General features: G+C 38.4%; 1 protein-coding gene across 2 annotated transcripts in view; it reads right to left on the bottom strand.

The window, feature by feature from the left end:
• The window catches only part of TCAIM (T cell activation inhibitor, mitochondrial), a 55,092-nt gene that overhangs the window by 27,722 nt on the left and 8,645 nt on the right, over window positions 1-18,725 (bottom strand). For both annotated transcript variants that reach the window (XM_026016382.2, XM_072727422.1), the window contains exons 2-4: window positions 14,286-14,358; window positions 11,431-11,569; window positions 1,412-1,565 (exon numbers count right to left, since the gene is read on the bottom strand). In XM_026016382.2, coding sequence (XP_025872167.2) covers window positions 1,412-1,565; window positions 11,431-11,569; window positions 14,286-14,314 — 322 coding nt within the window. In that variant the 5' untranslated portion in view covers window positions 14,315-14,358. The remainder of the gene's footprint in view (window positions 1-1,411; window positions 1,566-11,430; window positions 11,570-14,285; window positions 14,359-18,725) is intronic.

Raw genomic sequence — 18,725 nt, forward strand, 5'->3', positions numbered from 1 at the left:
TCTGATTCCTGATCTCTCACATTCAAACATGAGAGAGTAAGAAAACAAAGAGAAAATGTATTATCAAATGCTCATCCCTGCAGAGACTGGGTACGAAGTTGTTTTCAACAGAAAGATCCTGTTTCAGCACTTTTTAGATTAAGCTCCTCTTCACCCCATGCAAGCACATGAGAACCTTGGGAGGCCTAGGTATGAGGCAGGGGGTCTTTACTGTGAGGGCTTTAGAACTTTAACACAGTACTTCACCTCTTTCATTTTAATAATGAAGAACCAGAAGTTAAGGTCACACAGCCAGTCACTGGAAGAGCTAGGAATAGATTCTAGGTCCCAAAAACCTATCAGATTCTGAGTTGTCTAACAGTTGGCTTCAAAAAAATAATAGTGCGGGGCACCTTGGTAGCCCAGTGGGTTAAGAATCTGCCTTCAGCTCAGGTCATGATCCCAGGGTCCTTGGATGGAGTCCCGTACTGGATTCCCCGCAGGGAGTCTGCTTCTCCCTCTATGTCTCTGCCTTTCCCTTTGTGTCTCTCATGAATAAATAAAATCTTTTAAAAAGATTATACTGCATTTTCTAACTGTTTTAGCCTTATTTCACAGAAAGCTGAATTATCCTTTTATTTAGATATTTAGAGAGATGATAGACCTGTATTTGCCTTTAATTTTAAGTAATTCTGGATCAGGGGTAAAGCAGTAACAAAGGGTCAAAAAGAAGGCTACCTATTAAGACTCATTAAAAAGAGCCTACAGGGATCCCTGGGTGGCTCAGCAGTTTAGTGCCTGCCTTCAGCCCACGGCATGATCCTCAAGTCCCGGGATCGAATCCCACATCAGCCTCCCTGCATGGAGCCTGCTTCTCCCTCTGCCTGTGTCTCTGCCTCTCTCTCTCTCTCACTTCTCTCTCTCTCTCTGTCTCATGAATAAATAAAAAAATCTTAAAAAAAATAAAAATAAAAATAGCCTACAGCTGGAGTTGAAAGACTTGGGTTTAAGATCCACATTCCATCTCTGTAGTCCTGGCAAAATCCCTGCACATTACTAATTTACTTGGCAAATACTACCTACTTCACATGATATTTTGATAACTAAATAAAGGAATATAGGCTGTACTTCTTAAAAATGTAAATTGTTACATACATGGTTAACACTTAAAACATGAAATAGGAAGTGGACAACTAAGAACATTTCAGTTTTACAGACAAGAGTTTAAACACACAAAAAAATGGCTTATTCAAACACAGCCAGAATAGAAGCTAATTCTAGGAAAACAATTAATTAAATGACATTACTTTTTTTTTTTTTTTTTTTTTTTAACAAAAAAGGCTTCAATCCAAAGGTACCCTGGCAACAGCAGACTTAGTGAACAGATTTATCACAAGCTCACAAGGGAAACACTAGAAATAAGAAAACATACCAGATGTGCTAAAAGGTTCCTGGCCTTCAGAGGAATTCTGCTCTGTTTCTCTTACATAAAATGTAAGCTGAGTTGGTTTCAAAGACTTGAAGCCTGGTTTCTGGAGGTTTTCTAAGTAGACACTTAATCTCTTAAGAGAATTTTCATTTACTTCCTGAAAAAAAAAATCAAGGGGCATTTATACACAAAACAGAACAAGAAAACAGAAATTATATCCTGACCTTTAAACACATTAATGAGGGTATTAAACAATTTAGTATTAAATATGTTGAGATTTCATAGCTCTTTGGTGAAGAATAAAATTGGATCCACATCTTACAACACGAAACAAAACTAAGGTTACCATGTGAAAAAATGTTAACTGTATAAGTACTAGAAGAAAACATGGTTGACTCCATTATAATTTTGGTGTGGAAAAAGCCTAACTATGATTAAATATCTCTAATATATGATTGACAATACATCGGTAAATCCACTTACATAAAAAAATTAAAAACTCAAAAAAAAGCACACAACCCCTCCTCCCACCACACACACACACACTAAGCAGTTCACAGGCAAATAAGCTACTGGGAGAAAATATTTGCAAGTTATTTCTCTCTATATATAGGCTCTTAAAATGACTGTCCAGTGACTGGTTGAATTATGGTACATTCATTCAATAGAATACAACCAAATAGAGAATGTGGTGTAGGTGTCTAGGAATTGACACGGAGTTATTTTCAAGGTTGTTAAGTGAAAGAAAGAAATGCCCTTTCATGAAAGAATAGCTCTACAAAAGGGCGTAAGTCGTAACCATGTTTCCTATCATTTTAGGTTTCTTCTCAAACACATTGTGTGACTTGAAATTAGGAACAATCAGTTTATTTTTGTTTGTCTGTTTAAGTGATTATAGTATGCTGTTCTTAGCTACTAGAATTCAGTGGGCAGCTGATGTACATTTCCTGCTAGTGTAAGACTAAATCTTCATAATTATGTTTTGCTACAAGTTCCTATTTTTGCAAAAAAGAAATAGGCAGAACAACCCAGAAATGAATAAAAATGGTTATCTACAGAAAGTTACAGGAATGGGGTAAAGAAATGGGGACAGGAGGAGTTAGACTTCTAAATAAACTTTGTATTTAGTTTTAATTTTTGAAACCTAGAAATGTTTTGTGTATTTTATTTTCTTAAATTCAATTAGCAAATATATGAGTAGCCAACATCATGAGTTTCAGGTGCAGTATTCAATAATTTTATCATTTGTAAATAACACCAAGTGCTCATCATTTCATGTGCCCATTACCAAATCATCCTATCTTTCCACCTATCCCCACTCCAGTAATCCTCAGCTTGTTTCCTATAGTTAGGAGTCTCATGGTTTTTTCTCCCACTTTGATGACTTTCCCTCCCTTCTCTTATGATCCTCTGTGGTGTTTCTTATATTCCACATATGAGTGAAATCATATAATAATTGTCTTTCTCTGATTGATTTATTTCACTCAGCATAATACCATCAGTTCCATCCATGTTGATGTAAATAGTGGGTATTCATCCTTTCTGATGGCTAATACAGTAATATTACACTGTGTAAATAGACCACATCTTCTTTATCCATTCATCTGTCAATGGACATCTTAAGTCGTTCCATCATTTGTCTATTGTGGACATTGCTCCTATGAATATGGGGGGCAGGTGCTCCTGCAGATCACTACACTTGTATTTTTGGGGTAAATCCCCAGTAGTGCAATTGCTGGATCATAGGGTATCTCTATTTTTAACTTTGAGGAACCTCCACACAGTTTTCCAGAGTGGCTATATCAGTTCACATTCCCACCAACAGTGCAAGAGGGTTCCCCTTTCTCCACATCCTCTCCAACATTTGTTGTTTCCTGTCTTGTTAATTTTAACCATTCTGACTGGTGTGGGGTGGTGTCTCCTTGCGCTTTTGATTTATATTTCCCTGATATCAAGTGATGTGGAACATTTTTTCATATATCCATTGGCCATTTGTTTGGAGAAATGTCTGTTCATGTCTTCTGCCCATTTCTTGACTGGATTATTTGTTTGTTTGTTTTTTTGTGTGTGTTAAGTTGAATAAGTTCTTTGTTGTCTGTTTTACAAACCCTTGTATGGAGGGCTGACTTTCAATAGATCGTAGCAAGGGAACTACTTCGCTACGTACGAAATTCCGACCCAGAAGCAGGTCATCTATGAATGGTTTAGCACCGGGTTCCCCACGAACCTGTGTTTCAAGATGGGTGAGGGGGCGGCCCCCTTTCCGGCTGAGCCCGTTTCCCGGAGGAGGGGCTCTCTGCACCGAACCCCGGTCCTGACTCAGGGCAGGGTACACCATGCCATGCAGTAGAAGCTTTTAATCTTGATGAAGTCCCAATAGTTCATTTTTGCTTTTATTTCCCTTGCCTTTGGAGATGTGTCTAGGTCGAAGAGGTTGCTGCCTGGTCCAGCAAGAAGTGTTCCAATTTCATTCTCTTAGATGTGGCTGCCCAATTTTCCCAGCACCATTTGTTGAAGTGACTGTCTTTTTTCCAGTTGGTATTCTTTCCTGTTCTAAGGGTTATTGACCATAGAGTTGAGAGCCTATTTCTGGGTTCTCTATTCTATTCCATTGATCTATGTTTTTTTGTGCCTGTATCATACTCATACTGTCTTGATGATCACAGCTCTATAATATAGCTTAAAGTCAGGCATTGTGATGCCCCCAGCTTTGGTTTTCTTTTTCAACATTCCTCTGGCTATTTGGTCTTTTCTGGTTCCATACAAATCTTAGGATTATTTGTTTCATCTCTGTGAAAAATGTTGATGGTATTTTATAGGGATTGTATTGGATATGTAGATCGCTCTGTGTAGCATACACATTTTCACAATATTTATTCTTCCAATCCATGAGCATGGAATGTTTTCCACTTCTCTGTGTCTTCCTCAATTTCTTTCATAGTGTTCTGTAGTTTTTAAGAGTATAGATCTTTCAGTAGAATAGGTATTAATTCTTCTTTAAATATTTAGTAGAATTTCCCTGGGAAGCCATGTGACCCTAGACACTTGCTTATTCGGAGTTTTTTGATGACTGCTTCAGTTTCCTTGCTGGTTATTGGTCTGTTCAGGTTTTCTACTTCTTCCTGTTTCAGTTTGGTAGTTTATAACTTTCCAGGAATGCATCCATTTCTTCCAGATTGCCTAATTCGCTGCCATACAGTTGCTCATGATACATTCTTAAAATTTGCTTTAATATTTCTTGCAGGGCTGGTTTAGTGATCACAAATTCTTTTATTTTCTGTTTGTTCTGGAAGCTCTTTATCTCTCCTTCCATTCTGCATGACAGCCTTGCTGGGTAAAGTATTCTTCATTGCATATATTTCTCATTTAGTATCCTGAATGTATCATGCAGGTTCTTTCTGGCCTGCCAGGGTCTCTGTGGATATGTCTTCTGGCAGCCTAATGTTTCTACTTCTGTAGGTTAGGAACCTCTTGTCTTGAGCTGCTTTCAGGATTTTCTCTTTATCTCTGAAATTTGCAAGCATCACTAACATATGTCTGGGTGTTGACCTATCTTCATTTTGAAAGGGGTCCTCTCTATCTCTTGGACTTGAATACCTGTTTCCTCTCCAGATTAGGGAAGTTCTCAGCTATGATTTGGTCACATATACCTTCTGGCCCTCTCTCTTCTTCCTCAGAGACTACAATAATTCTAATATTGTTTTGTTTTATGGTATCACTGATTTCTCCAAGCCTCTCCTCATGGTCCATGTTGATTTTGTCTCTTTTCTTAGCTTCTTTCCTTTCTATCAACTTGTCTTTATGTCACTGACTCTCTTCTTCCTCATTTACCCTAGCTGTTAGAGCATCCAATTTAGATTGCAGCTCAGTTAAATCATTTTTAATTTGGCCTCATTAGATTTTATTTCTGCACTAAGAGATTCTCTAGTGTCTTTTATGCTTTTTTCAAGCCCAATAAGTAACTTTATAATCATTATCCTGAATTCCAGCTCTGACATTTTGCTTATAACCATATTGATTATATATGTGGCAGAGAGTATTACCAGTGGTTCTTTGCTGTGAATTCCTCATTCTTGTCATTTTGTCCAGAGAAAAATGGATAAATAAGAGAACAAAATAAAAAATAGTGATAACACAAGCAAAATACACACTAGACAAATCCAAAGAGGTCAGAAACCAAAAAAGAAAAGAATAAGAAAAAAATAGGGGAGGGAGAGAGAATATAATCTCCCAGGTGGACAAAACAGGGTGATCCAGTTGGTCCTGGGTGTATTTTGGTCTGTTTGTTAGAAGACACTGAATCACAAAATTGTAAAGAAAGCCAAACTTTATATATATATATTTGAATTATAGTGAAAGGAAGCCAAAAATGAAGACTCTATCTATACAATGTGGGTGTAAAAAAAATGAAGGTTAAAAAAAGAATGAAAAAGAAGGAGCTGGGATCCCTGGATGGTGCAGCGGTGTAGCGCCTGCCTTTGGCCCACGGCGCGATCCTGGAGACCCGGGATCGAATCCCACGTCGGGCTCCCGGTGCATGGAGCCTGCTTCTCCCTCTGCCTATGTCTCTGCCTCTCTCTCTCTGTGTGTGTGTGACTATCATAAATAAATAAAAATTTTAAAAAAAAGAAGGAGCTGATAAAATAAGGAAGTGGTTGAAAAGGGAAAAAAGAAAAGGAAAATTTTAAACAGAAACAAATCGTGAATTCTATATACTATTTTCCCCTAGAGCTGGAGTTTTGCAGTCCTATGTGCTCCATAAACTTGGTGTTCTCTATACTTCCAAGTGTTCTTCTGGGGGAGGAGACTTCCATGCTGATTCTCAGGTGTCTGCCTGGGTGGAGTAGCATCGCCCCTTGTCAGGGGGCCAGGCTCAGTGTATAAACTGCTTTTGGTTACTCTATGTGGCTTTTGTTCCCTGAAGGCTTTCTGAGCCTCTTTAGACGATGAAAATAAAAATGGCTATGCACCATCTTCACCCACAGAGGTGAAAGGTCATAGTCCTCTCTCCACAGTAAACCCTCAGGGATAAGTAGTCTTCACTTTTTTGTGTGCCAAACTCTGTAGTGTCCTGTGGTGCACACCCACACTAATCCTCCAGGGGGGAAGGTGGAGGGGCATCGCATTTTTGCCCTTTGCAGAACCTCCACACAGAGTTGTTGCTGGCTGTACCATGATTCATGGCTTATAGTGAACCAAGCTCACTCCTAGGCTCTCTGACCAAACTGATTTCCCCACTCCAATGCTTGGGAACTCTTGCACTCAGGCACCCTTGTTCTTTCTGTGACCCAGTGAATTCTGAGACCACCCTGTGCCACCCAGGATTCTGTCCTGCTTCACCACCTGAGCACCTTTCAGGCAGGGACGTCTCTCACGGGAGCAGATTTCTAAAGGTTCTGATTTTGCACTCCAGGGCTATCTCACTTTCTGGTAGCTGGCTTAGCGGCTCCCTCCCCCTACCATTTATCACTGATATACTGTGTAAGATTCACTTCTCCCTATCTCCCTACCTTGCAGAAAAAGTGGTCACTTTTCTATTTGCAGAATTCCAGCAATTCTTTCCTTTTTTTTTTTTTTTTTAAGATTTTATTTTTATTCATGGATTGACGGGGGCGGGGCAGAGACACAGGCAGAGGCAGAAGCAGGCTCCATATGGGGAGCCCGACGTGGGACTCCATCCCGGGACTCCAGGATCACGCCCTGGGCCAAAGGCAGGTGCTAAACCGCTGAGCCACCCAGGGATCCCCCAGCAATTCTTTTCTTACATCCTAGGTTTAATTCATAGGTGTTCAAAATGATTTGATAGTTATCTAGCTAAATTCAGGGGAACAGATGAAACGAGGTCCCCTACTCTTCCGCCTACTTGCCTTTCTCCTGCTTGTTTTGTGTATTTTATAACTGAGTTAAAATGAAGAGGATTAACAACAATAGCTGTGCTTTACTTTGAGACTGTTTCCTCTAGAAAAGGGACAAGAGTGTCCCGTACAAATGCAGAGAAGACAGGACTGCACATGAAGTGCCAAAAAGGGTGAACTGCCTTCGCAGACTTTGCATTTTGGTGATGGTATGCTTAAAATGAGAGAGAAGGGGACAAAGACGCAACAGAATGGCAGTGTGGGACCCAGGAAATTTAACAAAAATCCCCTACCCCTGGACAAGCAGAGCAGGACTAACTCCATTTTGTGCTGCACCCGCCACCTCCTGTATCACCCCCACATGACCTGCTTATTGCTTAAGGCGTGCCCCACCCTAGTCAAGCCATTGAGCACACCCTTACGGGAAACTGGTTCATAAAAATGTAACCCCACCTTGTGCCCGCCAAAACTGCTTGCCAATTCTGACCAGAGTGATGGGCCAGTTCAAATGGATACTATAGGGTAAAATGTAATTCAATTGGCCACCTGCGTATGGACCGACATGACTGTGCAACTTTCTGTGTGTGTTACAATCTCATTGGCCACGGACCCCTATAAAACTGCTATGCTTCTTAGCCTCGGGGTCCAAGTCCCTGCTCCGCTGTGTCAGGTATACTTGGACCCAAGCTTGAGCTTGTAAATAAACCCTCGAGTGTTTGCATCGGTGTAGGCTCCTTGGTGGTTTCTCGGATTCGCGATCTTGGGCACAACAGTAGGAAAGGGACAAAGATAGCAACAGAATGGCAGGATATGGGGGACAAAGTGTGCTGGAAAGGAAGGTGGGCTGACAGTCTCCAATATGGCAATCTGGGAGAGCCTCATGAAAGGTCACACTTAAACAAGAAAAGAAAGAAGCCACATCTATGTGACTGACCCCAAATAAAAACCCAGAAACCAAGGCTTGGAACAGGGTAGGCACTCTAATACGAGTTCAAAAGTAAATGTAAATACAGTTGACTCCAGAACAACATGGGTTAGAACTGCATGGGCCCACTTAAAAGTGGATTTGTTGGGGGATCCCTGGGTGGCGCAGCGGTTTGGCGCCTGCCTTTGGCCCAGGGCGCGATCCTGGAGACCCGGGATCGAATCCCACGTCGGGCTCCCGGTGCATGGAGCCTGCTTCTCCCTCTGCCTGTGTCTCTGCCTCTCTCTCTCTCTCTGTATGACTATCAAAAATAAATAATTTAAAAAAAAAAAGTGGATTTGTTGGATAAATACAGCACTGTAAATGTATTTTTCTCTTCCTTATGATTTCTTAGTAACATTTTCTTTTCTCTAGCTATTTTATTGCAAGAATATAGGATATTATAAATATACCATGCAGAATACGTGTTAACTGAATATATTATTGGTAAGGCTCCTGGTCAATAGTAGGCTATTAGTAGTTAAGTTTTTGGGAAGTCAAAGGTTATACATAGATTTTTGAATGTGTAGGGGGTTAGTGCCCCAACCCCTGCATTGTTCAAGGTTCAGTTTTATTAACTTACCAGAACAATTACATTTCAGGTATATTGTGTTGGAGCTCTCCATGACCACTCTTCAGTTCAATTTAGTAGAAGAATTTATAGAACTCAGAAAAGCTGTTATACTCATGATTATGATTTATTATAGCAAATGATACAGATTAAAATCAGAAAAGGTAAAAGGCATGTAGGGTAGAGTCCAGAAGAGGCCAGGTGAAAGATTCCAGTTCTCCTCTCCCAGGGGATTTATAGAGCTAGTCCTTAATTCCCCAGCAACAATGCATGACAAAGCATGAGAAGTGCTGCCAACCAAGGAAGCTCATCTAAGCCTTGGTGTTCAGCATTTTACTGGGCTCACTCATGCAGGCATGTAGTGCCTATGTGACTAACTTTATTCAAATGGTCTCCAGTATACTCAAAGGGCCTCAGACATATGAAAATTGGCATTCACTGAAACTCACATTTTTAGCATAAGATACCTGGCATGGCTTGAGACCTCACACATACAAAAGATGCCCATAAGGTAGGATATTCTAATGGCTCAGAGCTAATATCCCAGGAGGCAGTCAAGGGCCAACACCAAAGCCAGACATTTCTTTGGAATGTAGAGTTTAAGTAACCTGTGCCTGAGTTCACTTTTTAGAACACATAGAAGGTTTAATTAAAAAAAAAAAAAAAAAAACACATTGGTAGAGGGGGGGGAAAACATTCACCTACTACCAGGCATAATTCTTCCACACATGTTGGGTTTAAAAACTTTAAATAAATAAATATCCATCCCCAAAGTAATGGGTATTTTTCTGTTGATTCATTTTACTAATTATTAGAAAGGATCTGACTTTTAAAAGCCAATATATATATCAAATATTACAATCAGAATATTTTCCTAGAGCAAAGAAGCAAAATTAATTTTTTCCCACTGCTAGTAGAAAAAAATTATATAATAATGTTCTAAATTTTCTAGAGTTCTAAATTCCTTTTCATGTTAAACCAGGTATTAATGTTAAGGAAGATAAATAGAACCAATGAAATAATCTTGACCTTCCTCACCAAGTTTATTTAAGTTACTTTTTATCTCTGTTTGTACTCCTTGAGCACATAATAACTGAAGTTGTAGCGAAGTGAACCAGCAGCATGCAACAGAAGGGAAAACCACTTAGCCCACTGAAAAACTTTCCTTATAACTATCCTTAAAAAAAAAATTGACCATGGCAACAGAAGCCTGAAATTTTCTTTCAAACACTAAATTTTATTCTAAAAATTGGCTCAGAAAACATGATTACTAATACTTTAAAGAGTCTCCATGGGATACCTGGGTGGCTCTCAGCCATTGTTTGCCTTCAGCTCAGGGCATGATCCCAGGTTCCTGGGATCCAGTCCCGAGTCCCACATCAGGCTCCCTGGAGGGAGCCTGCTTCTCCCTCTGCCTATGTCTCTGCCTCTTTCTCTGTGTCTCTCATGAATAAATAAATAAAATCTTAAAAAGAAACAAAAAGAGTTCCCATGATAGCTTTATTGTCTTCATAAAAAAAAATGACAGCTTTCATATAAAGGAAAAACCCAGCCTATCTCCTGTGTACCTCCTTTATAGTCACACAAAACACTTCACTTCTGACACTTCTGGTCACCAAATGTTTTTTTCCACAATGAACAATTCTCTGTAACACCAGCTGGATGTCCTACAATTTAACTCAATTCTGACATTATGTTCCCAGAGACCGTGTCAGATCCCACAGGTTAAGGGCTCAGTTCCCCAAGACTGCTCTCCCTCCACTGCCCCTTCCACATACACACACTTCAGATACCAATCACTCCTGTTACCACCTGTGCTTTTAATCAACCAGTAATTTGCAGCAACCCCCTCCTTAGATTCTATTAACTTGCTAGAGCAGCTTACAGAACTCAGGGAAAAACTTACTTATGTTTACCTTATAAAGGATACAATAAAGAACGCAACTAACTAGCCAGGTAAAGAGAGACACAGTGTCCCAAGTGCAGGAGCTTTGGTCCCCATGGAGTTTGGGATCACGACCCTTCAGTGTAGATGTGTTTGCCCACCTGGAAGCTGGCTGAATGCCATTACTACTAGAATTATATGGAGGCTTCCTCATGTAGGCATGATCAGTTATTAACTCTATTTCCAGCCCTTCTCTCCTCTCAGGGGTTGAGGGTTGGGGCTGAAAATTCCAAGCTTCTAATCATGCCTTGTTGTTTCTGGTGGCCAGCCCCTATCGAGGAGCCCAGGGTCACAACATTAGAACAGAAGATGCTCCTGGTGTTGCTATCACTTATGGATTTACCAGGGTTTTAGGAGTCAGGTGTCAGGGATGGGGTCAAAGACCAGAGAACAGAACAAGAGATGTTTCCAGTGTTCTTCTCACTTAGGAAGCTACAGGGTTTTAGGAACTAGGTGGCAGGAACTGGGGGAAAAGATCAATGTATGTTTTTCCATTCCCTCAGATTTCATAAAACAATAGTTACAGTTTCAATTTTCAATATGTATATTTTAAAGTAATTAAAAACACTGACTTTATCACTATGACAACACAATCCAAATTTATAGAACTCTATTATATTGAGTCAAAAATAAGCAAAATTTCAGTTTATGAAATGTGGACTAAAGGTTAAATAAATATATGTTTACCCTTTCTCTGGGGTGCTGTCCAAAGAAATCTGGATGTACTGCAAAATAGAATGGCCTCAAGGCATTGACTGCTTCAGCTCCTGATAAAGCTCTTGAGGAGTTTCGAAACCAGGGTGGAAATATCTTCTCTAGACATAACCTTTTAAAAAGATGTGAATTTATTATTCACCAAAGCACTGACACACACACACACACACACACACACACACACACACACACAGATTCTCCAATGCATAAAGTGACACTATAATAACATTAAAATTATTATGTATGAAAAATACCATAGAAAAAGATCCATTTGTTCTTCTCTTCCTCCACCCACCCGTCCTCCTCAGCTACTATGCGCCCTTGAAGGCAGTAAACATGTTTTACATATACATGCTGTTGTTGGCTATGTTAGTTGGCATCTGTCTAAAGGCAGAGATCAAAACACGCTTAGACATGTGAGAGAAGAACTGGGAAAGGAAGGAGAAGATAGGGAGAACTTTCAGACCATGATTTAGGCCTGACACCTGCAGGGTAGAGGAGAGGCAGGAGGACTGGATAGGAAGTCTTAGATTGTAGCAGTTTCGAGGGCTCAGCCAGGCTAATGAGGAACTGGACCAAAGGCAACCACTGGAGGAGTCCTGTGTCTTGCTGGAATGAACCTGACTTAGTATTCCTGCTTTGCTTGGTCAGTGACAGCTAAGAAAGTGTGGCATTGAGGCAAATCCATTTGGTGGACCCAGAGAGGTAAGGAGAGCTCAGTGGATATCTTATGCTGCCATAGCATAGGGTCTGGCACAAGTGTTATTAATGTATGTTAAATGAGTATCTAGTAGGTAGTTAATGAAAGGAAACTCAACAGAATCAAGGAAAACTAAATCAAAAGCAATATCATGTTGCTTGAAATTGAGCAAATTTGGCACAGGAAAATCTGGGTTATAAGACATTAGGAAAGGATTAGATTTTTGAAAGACGAATTACTAGAAGAGAGGACAGCAAACCTTTTCTGAAAAAGGGTCTTACAGTAAACACTTTAGGCTTTGTGGACCACATGGCCTGTGTTAGACTTATTCTACTTAGCCATTGTAGTGGGAAAGCAGCCACAATAAGCACATGAATGAGTGTGCCCATGGTCAAATAGATCTTTACTTACATAAATAGGTAGTGGGCCCATCTGACCCAAAGACTATACTTTGCTGACCTCTGCACTAGAGGATTTCTTTAAATATAAGTATCTCAAGTACATTTAAAAATACATGTACAATTTACTTCTAATTTTTGTAGACCACAGACTATGTAGGGTGAGAAATTTGTCAAATCATATGGATTTTTCCAAAAAAGAAAGTTATTCAACTGATAAGAGCAACATTGCCTTGAATCAAATCAAATGGAGAGCCATTAAGGACACTTTAGGAGATTGGCGAATTTACAGACTGGAGTAACAGAATGTCACTACTGGTATCTATTTTATATTTAAAGCATATGACTTGATTGCTAATTAACAGCAAAGAATTTGCGCTGCAATTACTCTAGAGCAGTGTTTTTCATGATCCATGGTGTGATAAAATTAACCTACAGGGTCATGACCAGTATTAAAAAAGAGAAGACATGCAACAGAAAATATCACTGGATATTGTGTGTGGCAAGGGCAACTCCTGTTATGGAACTTGTATTGTATGCATTATGATTAAAATATAGTTTTCTGAAGACTGGAATAAAACAAGCTCGAAAAGTGTGGTTCTATAATGCAATCACTACTATTCACTGCCTATCAACGGCATGGAGTGAAGAGGCCAAGCATTCCTTTAGGCTCCTATGGCGTCTCCTTGTATTGGAGCATGAAAATACAATATATTAGTCTATTTTTCTGTGGTTGAACATTATTAAGATACCACAACATGAATAATGTCTTTTTTTTTTTTTTTTTTTTTTTTTTTTAAGAATGTCTCCACATCTGCAGAAGAACAAGTTTTCAGGGCACGGTATCTCAGTTTGTTTGTTTCCCTGCCTCTACTTCTCCCCTCTCTACCTCTTAAGAATTGTGTCATAAATTCAATTAGAGAAAGTTTTCCTTTCTTTGATAATCTTTGTCATATACAAGTTGGTGGAAAAAGTCTGTTTCCCCTAAATAACCTCCATTGACAGTGACTATTTACAGGATAGTTATTTAAAAGTACTAATTACTGCCAAATATGTTTTAGGAACCTGAAACATCACATATTATTTTTATGAAATAGGTCAAATTGTATTTTAGTTTTATATTTGAAGCCAGATGTACACTATTATTCCCTTTTTTGGCTTAGCTACCAAGAAACCGAACTAAATTTGACATCTGAGTAATTGTTTAATCAGTTCTGCCTTTCAACACAATAATCTTTTTCTTTACAGGACTTCTGATGTCTTTCAATTAGCTCATTATGCCTATTATAAAATGCCAATTAAATTTGTATAGTTGAACTCCTTAAATCCTTTCTTGAAGTAGGATTTAGATTATATATGATAAATAACAAATATGGTAGTCAAATGATCTTACTATACAATTTAAATGTAAAGTGGTTTTCCATCTGATAGCAACAGAGTTGAGGGCAACATGACAAAAACTGTGCTAAGGACAAACTCTATCTTTCCTCCTCTTAAACTTTTCAGACTGAATTATTCTGAAAGATAGTATTCTTTTCACCTTCTGCCCTGAATAGGAACTCTTGGAGGACCTGGATATTCATATGAATTTTCTTTTTCTCTTTTTGTTCCTGCCCTCCACCACCATTATATAATTTTAGAATTTGAAAAATAACAATAAATTAAAATTAGCCAAATGCATAACAGAATCCCCCTTCTGTATTAATTACAGATTGGACCACAAAGCTTACCTTCTCACAGGTCTCAGGTGGCAAAACATTTCTGAATATATATGTACATCAACTCCCAGGCATCCATTAATCACTTAAAAAGTTAAGCAGATACAAGTGATGAACAAAGAGAATTTGAAACGAAAACATTACCGTTTGTATTAGCACCCCCCCAAGTGAAATGCTTATCTATAAAACTGACAAAATATGTACAAGATCTAAATGAGTAAAATTACAAAAATGATGAAATGAAATCAAAGAAGAATTAAATAAATAGATATCCCATGCCCATAGATAGGATGACTCAATATTGTCAAGATGTCAGTACTTTCCAACTTAATCTATAGGACAACAAATTGAATCTACAGATTCAGTACAATCCCAATCAAAACTCCAGTAAGTTATTTTATGGATATTGACAAACTCGAGTAAAAGACGCAGAATAGCCAACTCAATATTGAAGAACAAAGTTGGAAGAATGACACTACCTGACTTCAAGACTCACTATACAGCTATAGTTATCAAGACAGTGTGGTACCGGTAAAAGAATAGACAAATGGATCAATGGAACAGAATAAAGAGCCCAGAAATAGATCCACATAAATACAGCCAACTGATCTTTAGAGCAAAGATAATCTTTTCAACAAATGGTACTAAAACAACTGGACATCGACATGCAAATAAATTAATCCAGGTAGAGACCTTATACCCTTCACAAAAATTTACTCAAAATGGGTCACAAACTTAAACATAAATCACAAAACTATAAAACTCCTAGAAAGTAATATAGGAAAAAAAACCTAGATGACTTTGGGTATGTTGATGACTTTTAGATAAAACACCAGAGGCATGATCCATGAAAAAAGAATTGATAAAGTGAACTTCCTTAAAAGTAAAAACTTGTGCTCTGCAAAAGACAATGAGAAGACAAACCACAGACCGGAGGAAATATTTGCAAAAGATATACATATTTGAAAAAGAGTTGTTATCTCCATTTTGGTGTTTTGTCTTTATAGTAAATAAAAGTTTCTGAACAATGAAAAAAATGGGCCAAAGACTTGGACACCTCATCAAGTAAGATATATAGATGGTAAATAATCAAAGGAAAAGATGTTCGATATATCATTAGCAAACTGCAAATTAAAACAACAACGAGGGGATCCCTGGGTGGCGCAGCGGTTTGGTGCCTGCCTTTGGCCCAGGGCGCGATCCTGGAGACCCGGGATCGAATCCCACATCAGGCTCCTGGTGCATGGAGCCTGCTTCTCCCTCCGCCTGTGTCTCTGCCTCTCTTTCTCTCTCTGTGACTATCATAAAAAAAAAAAAAAACAACAACAACGAAATACTACTACACATCTATTAGAATATCCAAAGTCCAGAGCATTGACAACACTAAATGCTGATGAAGATGTAGAGCAAAATGAATTCTTACTGCTGGTGGGAATGCAAAATGGCACAGCCACTTTGGAGGACAGTATGGTAGTTTCTTACAAAACCAAACATACTTTCACCACATGATCACTCTCACACAATCACACTCCTTGGTATTTACTCAAATGAACTAAAAACTATGTTTACATAGAAACCTGCACACCAATGTTTATAGTAGCTTTATCCATAACTGCCAAAACTTGGGAGCAGTCAGGATTTTTTCAGTAGGTTAATGGATAAATAAACTGTAGTACATCCAGACAATGGAATATTATTTAGCACTAAAAAGAAAAGGTCATCAAGCCATGTAAGAAAAGATGTGGAAGAAGCTTCCAAAGCGATAGTAATTAGAACAGTATGATAATGACATAAAAACAGACATTTAGATTAATAGGACAGAATAGAGAGCCCCCAATAAATCTATGCATATATGGTTAATTAATTTATGACAAAGGAGCCAAGAGTATACCATGGGGAAAAGATAGTCTCTTCAAGAAATGGTGTTGGGAAAACTGGACAGCCATATACAAAAGAATGAAACTGAACCTCATATACCACACACAAAAACTAATTCAAAATGGATTAAAGACTTGAACACAAGACCTAAAAGCATAAAACTCCTAGAAAAAGAAAAAGGTGGCCAGCTCTTTAACACAGGTCTTGGCAATGCTTTTTTGAATCCGAAACTAAAAGCAAAAGTAACTAAGCAAAAAGAAACAGTTAGGACTACATCAAATTAAAAAACTTTTGCACAGCAAAGGAAACCATCAACAAAATGAAAAAGCAACCTATTTATTGGGAGAAAATAGCTGCAAAATCCAATAAGGGACCAATATCCAAAATACATAAAGAACTCAACTCAATAGCAAACAATCTGATTAAAAAATAGGCAGAAGGCTATTGGCTCAGAGGTTTAGCGCAGCCTTCAGCCCAGGGCCTGATCCTGGAGACCTGGAATCGAGTCCCATGTCAGGCTCCCTGCCTGTGTCTCTGCCTCTCTCTCACTCTCTGTGTCTCTCATGAATAAATAAATAAAATCTTAAAAAAAAATAGAAGATTTGAATGGACATTTTTCTAAAGAAGACATACAGAATGGCCAACAGACATATGAAAAGATGCTCAACCTCATTATCAGGGAAATGCAAATGAAAACTACAATAAGATAATACTTCATATATGTTAGAATGGTTACTACCAAAAAGACAAAAGAAGTAACAAGGGTTGGTGAGGATGTGGAGAAAAGGAAACCCTTGTACACTGTTGGTGGGAATGTAAATTGGTGCAGCCACTATGGAAAACAGTATAGAGGTTCCTCAAAAAATTAAAGATTGAACTACCATATGATCCAACAATTCCTTCTGGGTATTTATCCAAAGAAAACAAAACCACTAATTCAAAAAGATGTATGCATCCTCATGTTCTTGCAGCATTATTCACAATAGCCAAGATATGGACACAACCAAAGTATCCATTGATGAATTAATACAGAAAATGTGATACACACACACAATCAAATATTATTCAGCCATAAAAAAGAATGAAATCTTCCCATTTGCATCAATATAGATGGATCTCAGGGACAGTATGCTAAGTGAAATAAGTCAGACAAAGAAAGACAAATACTGCACAATCTCTCTTAAATGTGAGATCTAAAAACAAAACAAAACAAAACAAAACAAAAACAAAATGAAAAAACCCACCAAGCTTATAAATATAGGAACAGATTGGTGGCTGCAAAAGGAGGGGTGTGAGTAGAGAAGAAATGGGTGAACTGTCTTTTTTTTAGTTTAAATAAACTCAACATAGATTTTTTAAAAAGTTTAAAAAAGATAAAGAAATGAGTCATCAAGCCACAAAAAGACATAGAGGAAACTTAAATGCAAATTACTAAGTGACAGGGTCACCTGGGTGGCTCAGTGGTTGAGCATCTGCCTTTGGCTCAGGGCATGATCCCGGGGTCCTGGGATTGAGTCCCATATCAGGCTCCCTGCAGGGAACCTGCTTCTCCCTCTACCTGTGTCTCTGCCTCTCTCTCTGTGTGTCTCTCATGAATAAATGAATAAAATCTTTAAAAAAATTACTAAGTGACAGAAGCCAATTTGCAAAGATTATATAATATATGATTCCAACTATATAATATTCTGGAAAAGGCAAAGCTATGGAAACAGTAAAAAGTTCAGTAGTTGCCAGGGGTTGGGGGAGAGAGGGATGAATAGGTGGAGCAGAGGATTTTTAGGACAGTGAAACTATTCTCTATACTACCACGGTTGATACGTAAAATACTTTTATCAAAACCCTAATAGAGGGATATACAACATCAAGAGTGAACCCTAATATAAGCTGTGGACTTTGGGTGATAATGATGTGTCAGTTAGGTTCATGAATTCTAACAAATGTACCATGCAAGTATGGAAGACTGTGTGTATCAGGAACAAGGAGTATATTGGGAACTCTATATTTTGCTGTGAACCTAAAAGTATTCTAAAAAGTTTATTTTTAAAAAAAAATCAAGCTTACAAAAATTAAAAAAAGAAGTCAAGCAGATAAAAGGGGGAAGAAAATTTTAATCACATGATCTTTTCCAATAATTTAGATTTTAGGAAAATCTTCAACTACAGTATGGTATCCATGTCAACTGACATAATGATTTAAAAAACCCTATGAGAAAAAAAATCCTATAAGTAGTTCCTAAATAAGCCTTGAAATGCCACATTATTCACACAATAATCACCAGGTAAAAAACTCTTTCCCTCTATTATCAAGCTCTTAGCTTTCTCACTCTCCATTATTCCATTCTTTCAGAGATCTATTGAGCAACAGTCCCTTAAAACAAACCACTAGTTTCTAAAATCATATTCTGTCAAATCTTGAGCATTAAGTATGCTTAAAAAAATCTTCACATGAGGGGTGCCTGGGTGGCTTAGTTGGTTAAGGGTCCGACTCTTGATTTCAGCTCAGGTCATGATCCCAGGATCATGAGATCGAGCCCCATGTCAGGCTCTGTGCTGGGTGTGGAGCCTGCTTAAGAGT

The sequence above is a fragment of the Vulpes vulpes genome, chromosome 11 (assembly GCF_048418805.1).
Source record: "Vulpes vulpes isolate BD-2025 chromosome 11, VulVul3, whole genome shotgun sequence".
In the NCBI taxonomy this organism is placed as follows: Eukaryota; Metazoa; Chordata; class Mammalia; order Carnivora; family Canidae; genus Vulpes; species Vulpes vulpes.